This window comes from Macrobrachium rosenbergii, chromosome 54 (genome assembly GCF_040412425.1).
Source record: "Macrobrachium rosenbergii isolate ZJJX-2024 chromosome 54, ASM4041242v1, whole genome shotgun sequence".
Taxonomy (NCBI): Eukaryota; Metazoa; Arthropoda; class Malacostraca; order Decapoda; family Palaemonidae; genus Macrobrachium; species Macrobrachium rosenbergii.
Window position 1 is genome coordinate 31,911,472 of NC_089794.1, and position 15,092 is coordinate 31,926,563.

The following is a 15,092-nucleotide window of genomic DNA, read 5'->3' on the forward strand; positions in this document are numbered from 1 at the left end:
TGCGTCAAGAGAGCCAAGAAGGTTAACACTAATCACGATCATTTGTAAGTTTCAGCCACGTCTTGTATTTTCCATACAGTTGCCATGTAGCAGGTTAGACTTTGTGTGGCTCGAGAGGATTTTGTCAACTGCATTTCAAAGCACAGCATTCGATTCGCTCTCTCCTCTTATCATCTCATATTACCCTTTGGTACAAGATTTACCTGATATGGCATTCAAAAGTAATTTACAGAAAAGAAGCACTCGTTTTCACCTTCTGCAGAGATTAACATAATACTAATTTGAATCAGAAGAATTGCCTCCAGCTTCCATTTTTTCTGTCTGTAAAATGAAATGTCATTGTCATTTCTGTTAAAAATTTGTTCCAGGTAACCTTTCTTAGTTTTAATCTTCATTCATTCAAGAATCACTGCACCATTGGAGTTAGTGTTTACTGTTCTGTTCAGTTACTGCACAATACAACGATACATCAACAGCAAATATTCATTGCAATGCCAGTTATAGCTTACTCTCATGTAGCTGAGATATTATCATTCATAAATTTTAATCAAAATCCCAGGTTGTTTTTTCAGTGTCAGATGCAACACTGAAAACCCTAATTGCGTAGGGGGAAAAATGACAGCTATGTGAGTATTTTGTGACAGAGCTGTAGTTGAGATGAAGGAAAATATGTGTTAAAAGGAAAACACAACATTATGGGCAAATAGGTATGATTTTTCGTTATATAACCTGTAATATGAAACTTGGGGAAAATTATAAAAAAGTAATTTTGTTTTTTAAGTAGCATAAGCAAGTGAGACTTACGCATGAACCACAACAGACATTTTTTAGAAGGGACATTATCTGCAGACCCAGGCATTTCCAAATGGTCCCTGATGCATTAAATGAAAGACCCAAATAGAACAACTCAACATCGAAAGCACAACGAGCATACTGGCACACCAAGCACACTCTGAACAGCAATGCTAACCATCTGTTACAAACTCTTTGTTGCAACGTGCAAGAAGGGGTAGGTCTCATTGTGACACAGAAAGAGAACAATTATTGTACAGGTGGAGTTGTTTGTAAACAAGCAGAGAGTCATTATGTCGCCAGAGGTTATTCACTACCAGATGTGATAGTAATTATCGTAGGAATTGTTGGGAAAACAGCACACATTGGCAACCACTTTCTCAAAGTAATTTTTAAGAGTTAATTCAGTATTTAGATATACATGTAAACCTGGAGTGGTACAAAAGTTTGCCAAGATTCCTAAGTTGAGAGGAGTAACTGGGCGTGTGAGATTAGGGATGTCAAAATTCTGTTAAGTTTTCGAGGGAGTGGGGTATGTGTTCATGATGGTCAAAAGATATATTTGGGCACAAATGGTGAAGCGACATACCTGGAACACTAGTACCCAGAGCCACAAAGGCAATGGCCGTTACTGTGTCCTTAAGGCCAATGCTACAGCCAAAATGAGATGCTAAATCACCAATGAAGGCAGTGAGAATACCAATGCCAATTATAGAAATTATGAACGATGGGTAACCTTTCATTATATCTGCAGTTGTAAAAAAAAACATAGAAAAAGAAATGAAAGCAAAAATACATTAATAATCATTCATTGATTGCATGGGGTGGTTTAGGGTGGGGTAAAGTTCTGTTATTGGATAAAGCAAATACAGATTTGATATGAAAAACCTTTGTACATTTTTTACAACACCGTGTCATTGGTGCCTTTTTTTTAAATGCCATCATTCCTTTCTGCAAGATCTGTTAATGACGAAGACATCAGCAAAAGGGCTACCTACTGGAACGGGCATTAAGACGTAATTTATTGAGATTCTTATGCAGTTTTGTACCGTAAGCTTGATTTTTGTTATTATATACATATTTATGATTGTGCACATGCTTCTGCATGTATGTATGTATGTACTCAGCCATGTATGCATGTATATTCTATGTACATATGTGCATACATACTTAAGTATATAAATACACATACCAACATGGACACGCAGCTTGACACGAATGTATTCATACATGTTTACTGAAAATAAGTAAATACTTACTTATAAGCAAATAAGCATTTAGTATGTATACATCTTTTATGAGTTGAAGTTACACACAGGTCTCATACGTGTATTACGTCAAAGTTTAAAGACTCACTTTTAGTCTTCCTTCGACAGAAGAACAAGGACAAACAGTGACAGTGACTGGATTATTGACTATAATCTACTTCTAGGATCTACCACTACCAAAAACGAAAACCAAAAATAAATCTATAAAGAAATATAGGCATTGTCATATGAAGCCCATTTTTGCTTTGATAACAAGCTTGTTGCAACTTGACTCGACTTGCACCACTGAAAATGAAGCCTTCAAGTTTAACTCTGGTTGGAAGTCCAGTTTGTTTGGAATGAAACTGCATCAAAGCACACTTTGCTTGTGTCTCGGAATGAGGTACGTAATGAAAGCGTAATTGCCTGGGGCACTGAAACAGAACTTGGCTTGTATCATTGACAGTGAAATAGTGAAATAGTTTGCCATTAAGGCTTGTATCACTGGAAAATGAAATTGGTCCCGGCAAAGTGGTACCTGTGTCCATGTACTTGACTTGTATCACTGGAAAATGAAATTGGTCCCGGCAAAATGGTACCTGTCTCCTCGTACTTGGCTTGTATCACTGGAAAATGAAATTGGTCCCAGCAAAGTGGTACCTGTGCCCTTGTACTTGGCTTGTATCACTGACAAATGAAATTGTTCCTTACAAAGTGGTGTGTGTGCCCAGTCAACTTGCAACGAGCTAGAAACCATTTACGGAAGGAATCAAAGCAGTTCGTCTTGACGCTCATTGTATAGATATAAGTGTATTTGTTCGTGCCCTGTGTTACCTGGTACACTTGTGCCCAGGGCAACAAAGGCGATAGCAGTAATGGCATCCTTTAAGCCAATACTACAGCCAAAATGAGAAGCTAAATCACCAATGAAGGCAGTGAGTAGACCAATGCCAAATATGGAGGTGAAAAATGTGGGCCAACCATTGGCGAAATCTGTTGGTAAAAACACACACTAAGGCTCTAGTCTACGCCAGCAAATTGGAAATAATATTATTATTTATTTTTGACCAGTTTCTAATTGCTAGTTATGCTTTTTATGTATTCATCTTTATCAAAGAATTCTGGAAGATATTATTTCTTCTGCAATGCTAGGATAAATATTTGGTTACGGTGGATTTTAACATCTAGAGATTTTGAATTAGAGGAAGATTTAGGTCAGAGGGCACCTCCCTCGAGGCGGCGAGTGATGGGAAGATTATGAGGAGTGCATTGAGATTACAGTGTTATTAATTATGATTATCACAGTGACACTGCTGTGGAAAATCACTGTGCAATGACGGAGGACCGATCATGGAGGGGTACCTAGAAAAAAATAATGAAGAAAGGGCAGAGAAGTGATTCTTGAGCTGAGGAGTCATGAAACGAACTTTGATAAACAACAGAAATAAGAATAATATGAGAACTGGAATGATATGAGAAGGGCGATCTTGTCCGGTTGGAATGACTGGACCTGGGGAGTTGGTTTGGAAAAAAAAATTAATTATACTACTTTTAAAATATACTACTGAAATATATGCGAGATTTTATTGCTACTTCTAGAACAGTAGATTGTCTGAAATCACGTGAGATGACAAAGAATGGCAGACTCATAATGCTTATATTTTATTAAAGAATTTTCATAGTTTTACGGCGTGCGCACTTTTATTTATGACAAGCCCATGCAAAACATTGCCTTGTTTTATATATATATATATATATATATATATATATATATATATATATATATATATATATATATATATATATATATATATATATATATATATATATATATATAATATATACATATATGTATATATATTTATTGTATACATATATATACACACATATATATATATATGTATATATATGCATATATATACATATATATATTTGCTTGTGCATAATGCAATATGCATGTTATATTTATGTTTAATACATACATATTTACATTCATTTCAGTTCTTAAAGCTTGACGGCTATGCAGACGTTAGTTCAGCTTTTGCAATTTATAGATTGTTTTGTGCATCAAGATCAAAACTTCGTAACTGGACTAAAAAAAAGCAGCCATGCGTTTTTATTTTTGGGAAGGCTACTCTTCGTTAACTCTGTCTTTTTTACAGTTATGTCTCTTCTCACTTTGTTGCTTTTGTGTGTTTTATATGCATCTGGGTATGTATGTATGTATATACTGTATAATATATATATATATATATATATATATATATATATATATATATATATATATATATATATATATATATATATATATGGTATATATATAATATAAAATATATGTATATATGTATATGATCAGACTATATATATAAAAAATTATGATCAAACTTGCTTACTTTTTCATACATTTATGTGTGGTTACGTTCACAAAGAAAAAAGGACGGTAAGTCAAAATGACACTGTTGGTAAATCACTTTTTTGTCTTTACAATGATCTTGATAAGGTGTTCATTGCCACCAACTGTGATTACGTTTTGTGATTGATGTTTATACAAGAAGATGCATACAGTTGTTTATATGTATGTATATATATATATATATATATATATATATATATATATATATATATATATGTATATATATATATACACGTATGTTTGTATATACACATACCCATACACACACACATACAAGATAATTTTGTAATATCATTAATATCAGATGTAGTTGCTTGTAGATATTGCAGTAGTAGCTGAGTAGAATAAAGAGGCAGTTGCGATCATTTAAGTGCATATCCAATCTACATTCAATACCATGAAACAGAATAATTAAAGATAATCAGAACCATTACAGAGTTGGTTATTCATGCATGTGATATAAGAGACCACTTATAGAATCCTTATAATAAGGTCTGTACGAGGCTAAAAATAGGAAAACATCAGTTAAATATTAATAAATGTTTGCAATCAGAATATTATAAAATGCTTCAATAACTGTATCAGTTTAGTTGAGGTTTACCAAATATGACGGTTAATATATATAAGAAAGCATCAACAATGTGTCGACAAAAAATTGGAAATAATTTTTTTTACATTATACTTGAAGATTCACTTAAAATATACATCAAACTTAAAATATACAACAAACATTTCCAGTTATTGAAGAGAACTGGAGATCTGCTGGCCCTAAAACCGAGTCGAAAAACAAGAAAATGGTTAATCAGATAAAACATCATTGCCTTAACCTAAAATGAACACATAATGTGGGGAGTTTTGTAAATATCACCTGACCCAACATATGTGGGTGAGTGTTTACCCTTTCAGAGATTGGCAGAGTGTAATGTAATTATTTGATTTTTGGCATATCCACTGGCGTGAGAACTTTTGTTGTTACTATTCTCAAAAGCAATTAATTTTTAAGCATTTTGATAATATGGGAATGCCAACATTCTGCTTGCTTTTCTTTCACTGAATTATTATCTGGGCGACCCTATTGTTACAAAAGCTCTTATGTCCCTTGAGACTTGGGGAAAATGCAGGTGCCTATCTTACAAGTATTTCAGGTGAGGGGATTTTTTTAATGAAAATACTTCACTTCGCAAGTGATTTATGGCAAGGTACTATTAGAGATCCCTATCTGTTCTGTATTTTATCAAAATTACAGGTAAAAACGATTATTATCAGTCAAAAAGAAGGCGACCAGAATTGACTTTTGAAGATGTGTGTTACTGAACTGCTTCGGAAATGGGGACTTCTAATAAAGTATGCAATCTTTGTCAAGGTAACAATTATCAAGATCATTCTTGTCTTGATACTTCAGTACTTCTTTGCATTTCATATAAGAAGACAGACGTTTTGTCATGTTTTAGAAATACGGTTGGCTTTGTACAGTGCTAAGTTTCATAACGAATTAGATTATTTTTCTAAGTGGGAATTTATCCGCAGTGCAATACTATCCTTGTAAGCTTGTAGTACTTACAGTGCCATGCAACGTAACCTCTATTGTTTTAGACTTGCGTGGGTGTTTATACCTAATATATACAAAGGCATTCTTTTGTTAAGTCATGTACCGTTATTTATTTAATTTCTTGTCGCCTTTTCCTTTACTTTTACAAATGACATTCCATTCTGTGGAAGCTTTTTTGCAATTTATGGCCATTCAGGCTTGCTTCGTGTGAATGTCTGCCCATTTTACTTAGTAAAAACATTCTGATATTGAAGATACAGAAATACATAAAAACTAATCTCGTATCGAAGAGACAAAAATAAACCAGTACTTTAGAAACAGAGAGAAAGAGACCCTTTTTCTTTCCAAGCTCACCTGTTGGAGGAATGAAGGCAAACAGAACCTTCCATATGACAGTGACGAAGTGCATGACGTAGTCCATGCAAGATGGCAGCTTCTCCTCACCTTCCTCGCCTTCCTCGCCCTCTTCTCCTTCATCGCCTGCCGAGGGAGGACATTCGTTAGATGCTAAAAGAACTATGTGGAGGTGGCTTTTCTGAAGGGGCCCTCTCAAAGTGAGAGCCCGGCTTTTCTCAGAACTGCAAAAAGGGGGAATTGTACATTAACGCGACCATTTCAAAGACTTGAGAAGTGGGCACACGTGACCTTCGGATTTAACATTGTTGCAGTTGAGATCATTTAGAGACAAGTTTTATGTGCATTTGAATAGTGGCATTCATTGGTAATAGAATGAAATAACAGTCTGATAAGGGATTGTTAAGATATACACAGTAAATTGGCATTCAGGGATATAGAGTGGATGCTACACAGGTTTGGAGACAAAAGCAAGTACAGTAATTGGTACAGGTCATAAGCAGTAGTTCTCAAATTGCCAACTCTTAGAACACTGAAGGGTTACTTTGGATCGGATACTCAAGAGTAAAACGAGACACAAATGATTATTTCTACAGTTTTGTAAATACAGAAGGTGAATGAGTACTTTGACTTGCAACAAATTTAATGGTATCCATTCAAAAGAAGTTTATGTTAAGAATACACTTTCATTTTAAAAGATAATGTAGAAATTGTTTTCACATTGAAAAAAAAAAAAACAGTGAAATAACACCATTCTACTCAAGCATTGCCAAATGTGCTACAGCGCCCACCGAAGAAACATTTACATGCAGAGTATGTAGATGATAGTGAAAAATTCCAAAAGAATTACTTTACTTAGATATTTGGCATCATGTCTGCTGCCATGCCAGAGATAAAACATATGATGAAATATTTTTGCATTGTATTTACATTATTTCCTACCACTGTAACTACTAGCAGGTACTTAGAGAATTGAACGCTGACTGCAAATTATTACTTATTGAAAGAGCAACCTTTGTTGTTACTAGTAGCTACTGGTTTAGAAAGAATGATAACTACCAGATAGACCAGTTACATTTGGCAGTATACAATGAGATTCCTAGATTCACAAAATGTTGAGTTATGTAATATTCCAAAAATTCTTCCAGGCGAGTTATGGACTTATTCACAATGTAGGTGTCTGACCAGCCTTGTTAAGTAACGGTTAGACAAAGGTGTTGCTTCGGTTTCTGATTTTATATGAATAAATTATTACTGTTGTGATTTCATTGTCAGAATATCTCATTCTGAAGTTGGTTAACCAGCTTCCTCTAAGATATTCCAAAGCGTTTTCGTGTAACTTAGCGTTTTGTGAATCAGAGGAGGAGCAGCAGCAGATTGCGCAAAGTAGAAGACTTTCTCCTGTCATTTTGAAGGATCCGCAAAAGTACTTGAGTTAGCTGAATAAATAATAGCAACTAGAAGAAATCAAAAGGGTAAAATATTTTCGTGGTAGAATTCGAAGGCGTAGGGTGCAAGTCCTACTTGAGAGGCCTTAAAACGTCACTGTGTACCGTATACCTACCATCGTTCAGTGAAAGTGTGGTTTGCGTGGGCGGGGGAAAAAGAAAAAAATAAAATCACGTAAGCTTGGTTTACTACCATGCAGACGTCTACCTTTCAACAACCACTGTCAGCGTGAGGTGCTACTTAGTGGCTGCATCTTTATCACGGTAACGAAAATAAAAAAAAATACAGGTTAATAAGAAAATTGATAAAAAGCTGCTGTACACGATTTGAAATTATTTATGTGGTGATCTGGAAATCGAGATGGATATTTCAGGGCGGTATGTTATTGTGTGGTGGAAGCTCAGACTGATGATGATGAATGATTCCCTTCACTGCTGTGAATCACAGACTAAAGTCACTGTCTAAACCAAAGCAGGTGAACCTTATGCGCAAGTGTTGATGTGGGGTGTTTGTAAGCAGCCTACACACGAGCCACATGAATCCCTAGGGTGATGGAGACAAAAAAAAAATATAAATGCGACATTGACAATGAAACAAATGATAATTCGATCACTATAGACAGTAGCTGGAACATCACTAACGGTTGTATTTCACCTACCATTGAGCGCAGACACCGTATGGTGATGCAAGCAAGGGAAGGAATGGCACTGTTAGAGCATTAGTTTGAATTAATTGAAATGACTTACTACGCACAGGTCACTCACTGGAGATTTCTCTTCTGATGCTTTTATTGAATTATTTGTTTTGAAAACTGAGGCACGCTCCACTACTAGCTTTGATAACAGGGTTTGGTGAATGAGGTACAAGACACTACTACAGCATGCAATTTTTAGATTGTAGTACATTTTAAAGAAGCTGGATGGGTATCCCCTTAGTTGTTTTTGCATGGTTACTGTAGACTCTGAAGAGAAAAATCTGAGCCTGTTCAACGTGAGCTGATCTACAACTTTATCAGAGTTAACTTGTGAGAATTGTCAAATACTAACACTCCTAGCGAAATTTTTTTTTTATGTTTTTGACAACTGCTCTAATATTGACTGGTACCCTAACCTCTCTCATTAACAACATTTCGTTTATTTTGTAGATCTTGGGACACTTTAGAGTTTAGGCTGAATCTTAGTATGTGCATTTGAAATGCCATAGCCTTCTCGATGAGTCATTTTTGAAATAGAATTTTGCCTCAAGAGTTTTATTTGAATGATCATCTTTTGTATTGTTGTAAATGAGGAAGGTTATCTACTATTATCTCACACTACAGTACTGACAAGTCAGTGGAAAAAAAATAATTGGGTATAGTGCATTAGAACATGCACAATAAATACTTGGAGTGCGTACATGTATGTTTGTAATTATATGAAAATCAGAACTAGTTTTTTTTACAGTTAAAAAGTCACATCGAATTAGAAAATGCTGAGACAAAACTCTATCTAGTTCTAAGAATGTTAAGAATATGTGGACTAGACAACTAAAGATATTGAAACATGACCAGTTTTATCTAGGATTTTTGGTTTTTGTTCTTGATCACCAGAATCTAAGGTTTTGATTTAGTTTTTAAAGGATGTTTTCAGTTCTCCAAGACAGTTTGTGGACCAGTCTGAGAGGCTTTCCTTTTCCTAAGGGAATTTGAGGAACATTTCCTGATGATTTTATTAAGATTTTATCGTTTTTTGTAAATTTAAATCTTTTTCTTCCTTTAATGGAGTAGTGATGGTTTCTTAATATTGGTGCCTTGATTAGGGTAGTGTTGTACACTTTATTTATTCATGGCAGATTTATGGAGTTTCAATCTTTAATTGGTCCATTTTATTATTTTTGTTAAGGATTAGTATCAAGAAGAGTATCTTCGAAACACAGATGTGAAGGTTCTTGACCAGTTCTAAATGATTTTGTGATAAATGGACTAACCTAGGAGAGGAAGAAGGGTTAGAAGTCGTATATATACTTGGTGACAGCTTCATACATTCTCAAAAGAGACACTGATATGTATAAGTAATGCAGTTAGTGTAGATTATATATAATACTTCTTCGATAAATCTTACTGGTTATAAGTTAAGATTAAGACATAAATTCTTAAACATTTTCAAGAAAGTTAGTGGACATTGGATGGAATGGTCGTTACAGCTGAGTTTAGGAGGACGAGTCGTCATTTCCAAATACTGGAACTAAGGAGTTACCTCGGGCAGGCAGGCTCTACTTACCAGCTTGCACGGTGATGGCCTCAGTGAACTGTTCCTTCCAGGAAGAGGTACCGACGAGCATAGAGGCGTTAGCTTTCTTCACCAGCTTGTCAACCATGTTCTGTTAAAAGTAACCAAGTTGGAGTCAGTCAGCCTAGGGTTTTTACGCAAAGTCGTATGAGATAGACTGTACTGCGTTCTCATGTCTACAAGAAATGTAAGAGTAGCTTTTGTAATTACAGGTGAATGGAAAGTGTAGATAATTTTGTATATTTTCCTTTGGAATGCCATTTAAAAAACCTTAGTTTTGATGGAGTGGCCACATACTGTGCATGTTAAGATAGACATTTGTGGAGCAGGTTTTAATGATGTGGAAACAAATGATGAATGCTAGTTTTCAGTAGATGATTATGAATTACTTATAATTAAATTGCATCAAGTGTTTACTGGTCACATATACTGCCAGAAAATTCAGTTGAGTCACTTTCACTATTTGATTTTTTGTGATATAGCAGCGACATCTACACCATTATTTATTGTCTGTTACCTTATTTGGTGTCTGTTAACAGTTTACATACCTGGCGGTTTTTTAAGTTTATCCATCAGTATTATCTTTGCACTTTTGATACAGTGTTTATCCCGTGACCTGGAACCAACCACTAGGAAGATAATAGAATAAACTGTTTGATTAATATTTCCTTTCAGTACTTTGCTAGTTTAATTTTACATCCTTGCTACACTTTTTTTATAGTGCTATTATGTTTTGATCGAATCCCAAAGCATTTCAAAGTGCATCAAGTAGGAAGATTACCATCACTGTACTTTTATTGATCCAGCATCTACTAGTGTTCTACAGCTGGCCTGCCAAAACGTTTAATGAAGCCAGAAGTCATTTCTTGTGGTGGTCTTGGAAGAAATGGACTTGTGGTCTGCACAATCAATTCTAATCATTACTCTACAGTCTTAGACAAAGAAGATAATTGCGACGAAGCGCTATAGAAGCATGATCAGGGAAGAAAGAAAGAGAGAGAGAGAGAGAGAGCTCATTTGGTCGTCAGGTAGGTATTAATTTTGAAATTAGAGTAATATTTTCGATGGCCAAGTGACTCGAAAACTGTCAGGATAGGAATGAATTGGGAAGGGAAACACTAAGGGGGAAGAATGATAGACTTTGTAATTGTCAAGGTAAGGTTCGCTGGCCAGAACTTTGACATTTTTCAAACCAACATGAAACGCTTATATTTACTTCTCCTTTTAAAAGTATTATTTCAAACGTGTTGTTAGAACATCTCGGATGTAGTAACAGCAAGTTATTTTTAGTGCAATGATGCAAATATTAAACTAGAGCCAATATCTTTCAGATGGAAGCCTTCTCTCCTACTGTGCTGTAGTGCACCAGCTTAATAATTTTGAAAACCCTTTGGGAATCGATTAAAACATTATGTATGGTACAGAAGTAAAGTTTCGTGATCACAGTATTTGGTTTAACATCATAGAAATCGTATGATGCTTTGTTTTCTAAAAAAAAAAAAATTCCTAAAGCTTTTCATTGATGTGTTGTGTTGGTTCAGTCCTATTTGGGGTCATTACAGTCCCGATGCGTACTTGAAAATCGTTTAGTTGTGTTGTTTTAACTGTGTGTTTTTTTTAAAAGTTAGAATTATATTTTCATTCAGAAATTTAATGGGAACACTTCAGTAGCTAACACATGAATTGAGTAATTCCAAATGAGCTCTCGGTCAAGCGGAATAAGGCAGCGAACTGGAAAAGATATAAGAGGTATTAAAAGACAGCTTCCTGGGAGTCTGAATGTCTTGAGAAACAAAGCAAAATTATATATAAAAAAACCAGAGGTAAAACAAAATTTTCGAGATGGAACATAGGTTTTGTTTTACGGCACAAGTTTAGGTATAAATTGGATCGGGCGTATTTTAGCCTTGTTCCATTTCAGAGTTGGTTAATTGACTTCTCTGTCATGTTGGTAGAAATAATTAACGTCGTGTAATACTGGGAAAGGTGACTGGATTTTTTCGTATTTAGCCATTCACTGATGAACTGATGTACAACTGATAGCTGACGAAGACTAACTAAAAGAATTGTACTTAATTATTTACTGAACTGGAGCAAGTTTTGATAATCTAATATTTTTGAAGTTTAGTAAGATGTTAGTGCCTGTATTTTAGAATCTGGAGCAGGAAGAACTGTAAATAATTTGTTTTAATGATTACTCATTTGTGCTGTTGGGCTAAGTTAAGAGTATTACTTTTGCTGTTAAATATGAATTTTACTGGATCTTAATCTGTGTGAGTTGGTTGTTGGAGTATTGACTATAATCTTGTTGGGGGTTTTCGCATGAATTGAAACGCTCGGGTCCCAGGAAGCCGGCTCATGATCTCAATCCCATTTTCAGCATCTAAAAGAAACAGTCAGTAGTAATAATCACGTTACCGGTAGCTTTGCATGACAAAAGAATTGGGAGACCAAGTTATCCACAGCAGTCTGTAAGACAGAGGCAAAGGTTAACAAAAAAAAAAATAAAGTGGGGAAGAATATTTATGAAAGGATTCGAATTTTTTGCCAGTTTACCGGGATAATATTGTTCAACTATCATATTTGCTCTGAGAAAGTGTTGTGCAAACGCTGTCTCATGAGGTTAGACTACTGGCATCGAAATAAAATGGTCTTGAAAAGTAAACTTCTTGAAAAGTAAACTTGTTACTGAAGCAAGTCTTGTTGATATTTTAAGCTGAGGGGCCAGAGAGCGTGATTACTCTTTCATTAAACTTATATTCACAATTGTTCTTTGTGTTTTGAATACTGTAGGGAGCTTTTTTAATATCTGTATAATGAACTTGTAATCAAATTCATTACCAGTAGGTAAATTCAGTCTGGGAAAGCCTAACCTCCTTTGCTTGTGATGGTAAACTGTACAAAGAAATTAATGCTCTTTACGAAGAGTATTCTTCATAAGTTCATTGCTTTCCTTGATTTAAAAAATGTAATAGGTAAACACACAGTAGATGTATGTGTGGGTGCGTGTATTTGTGGACAAAAGTGTTTATAAGTGAGCGTACTTAAGACTTACTTCACAGCTGAAATTCTTAAAAAAGTTAGGGATAATTATTATAGTGACCGATAATTTTCCATTTTACTGTTTGTTAGATTTATCTTAGTACTTTACCCAAAAGATAATGAAACTACACGTGATTAAGGCAAAATCTGTACTACAAATTTTTACTTTACCCAAAAGATAATGAAACTACACGTGATTAAGGCAAAATCTGTACTACAAATTTTTTAAGTATAGAAAGTGGTCAGAAACGCTCTGGACAAAAGACACTTACGTTCATGATAATTAATGTTGCTCTGATTCCTGTCTTAAAAACAATACTTACACACAACCTGAGTCCCTGTGTATATGTATTTATTCAACACTTAACGTTTCCCCAAACTGGGGGCGGTTCTAGAGAGAAAAAAAAACATCACACCTGTTACTGAATCGAAGTATTGTATTAAGGATGAACCCCATTTGCAGAACACCCTAGCAATATTAGCTGCTTTATGCAGCCACATAGAAAACTCATCAGGAGTGCATCAAAAGTCCCACGCAACTTGACCCAATCAAGTACTTTCGCACTTCCTGGATATCAAGACCTCTGGCATTACCTCCTACATGGCATCCATCCAGCAGTTTCTAGGTCTTCCTCGTTTTTTCTCCTACCTCGAAACATTTCCCAGTTGTACAGGTGTGTAAGAGAGCCTTCTGTTACAATTTTCTTAAAGGCCAACACTGTGTAGACTGTTGCAGTGTCTTCTGAGCAAGAGAATTAAAGGTTTTAAGCTGTAGTCTTATCGCTAATGCTGTGTGCGTGTAACTCACAGCATCTTAGATGTGAGTTCAAATCCGAATGAAAGCTGAAACTTATTCTATGATTATATATATATATATATATATATATATATATATATATATATATATATATATATATATATATATATATATATATATTTTGTTTGTATTTATGTATATTTTGATTTTTGATTGTATTTATGTATATTTTGATGATTTATAAATCTTGGCTTTCCCTGTATTTATGTGGGAAGTTAATGATTAATTATTAGTTAAAGCATTCAAGTTTCTACTAAGCTTTATGTCAGTACTCAAACGTCCCACCTGCCATTATGTACAATGGTTTAGAATAAACATGCTGCATTTAAAATTGTCCCATTGTTGCGTTCGAAGAAAAATAACCTTTTCATATTATGTACAGTAGTTTCTGTAGCGATTTACTAATCTTGTAATATATTACCTTTAATGAAAGGCTATATTAGTGGCTGAAGTTTTCTGTATTGTCAAGGTGTGGGGTTTTCCCTCAACGGTAGAAGAGGCACGTAAAATGGGTTACAGCTTTCAACTGTACCCTCACTGACAGACTTCACCCAAGTGGGTGATGGGAGACAGAGGCAGATTAAATCCGAATAGTTCTTGGTTTCCCTCAAGGCTAGTCCTTGGCACCTGCTGCGTTTAGTAGTCTTACCACCATAGTGTCTTTACTTACATAAGTTGCTTTACTTTTTCATTAAAAAGAGAAAGCGAGGGGTACTAACCTTGTATTCCTTGTTCTCCTTGATCCTGATCTGGGCACGGGTAGCATTGCCGAGCTTGGGCTTGCCAAGCAGGGCGATCTTCTCTTCCTCAGTCATCGCATCGGAGCCCTTAGTGGCGAACTCGAATCCTGATTCATCTGCAATGGTGCCACTCGCATTAGAGACTGATTTTGTCTGGATCATGTTTAGAGTGGGAGGTCATTCTGGGATCCAGTGGGGCTGTTTTCTTTAATTAGAAGTGGTAAGGGTTCTCCTTTTTGTTTTTTGATAAGGCTCTACTACGTTTAATTTAGATTTGTTTGGTTCCACAATGCAGGCAAATATTTTACAATAACTGGATCATTGGAATGATCATAGACATAGAGACATTTTCTTCTTGATGGTAGCTATATTTAGAATATGCATTGAATGAAATGGAATGTGTCATTTTGAAAAATTTAAAA

At 35.1% G+C, this 15,092-nt stretch overlaps 1 protein-coding gene across 10 annotated transcripts in view; it reads right to left on the reverse strand.

Moving 5' to 3' along the window:
- Window positions 1-15,092, reverse strand: part of Calx (sodium/calcium exchanger 3) — a 429,752-nt gene that overhangs the window by 6,445 nt on the left and 408,215 nt on the right. For 3 of the 10 annotated variants that reach the window (XM_067097791.1, XM_067097789.1, XM_067097797.1), the window contains exons 4-6: window positions 14,650-14,786; window positions 10,063-10,162; window positions 6,356-6,481 (exon numbers count right to left, since the gene is read on the reverse strand). In XM_067097791.1, the coding sequence (XP_066953892.1) occupies window positions 6,356-6,481; window positions 10,063-10,162; window positions 14,650-14,786 (363 nt within the window). Of the gene's footprint in view, window positions 1-1,381; window positions 1,541-2,873; window positions 3,033-6,355; window positions 6,482-10,062; window positions 10,163-14,649; window positions 14,787-15,092 lie in introns of all 10 variants that reach the window. The other 7 variants (XM_067097790.1, XM_067097793.1, XM_067097792.1 and 4 more) reach the window with 5 other exon arrangements.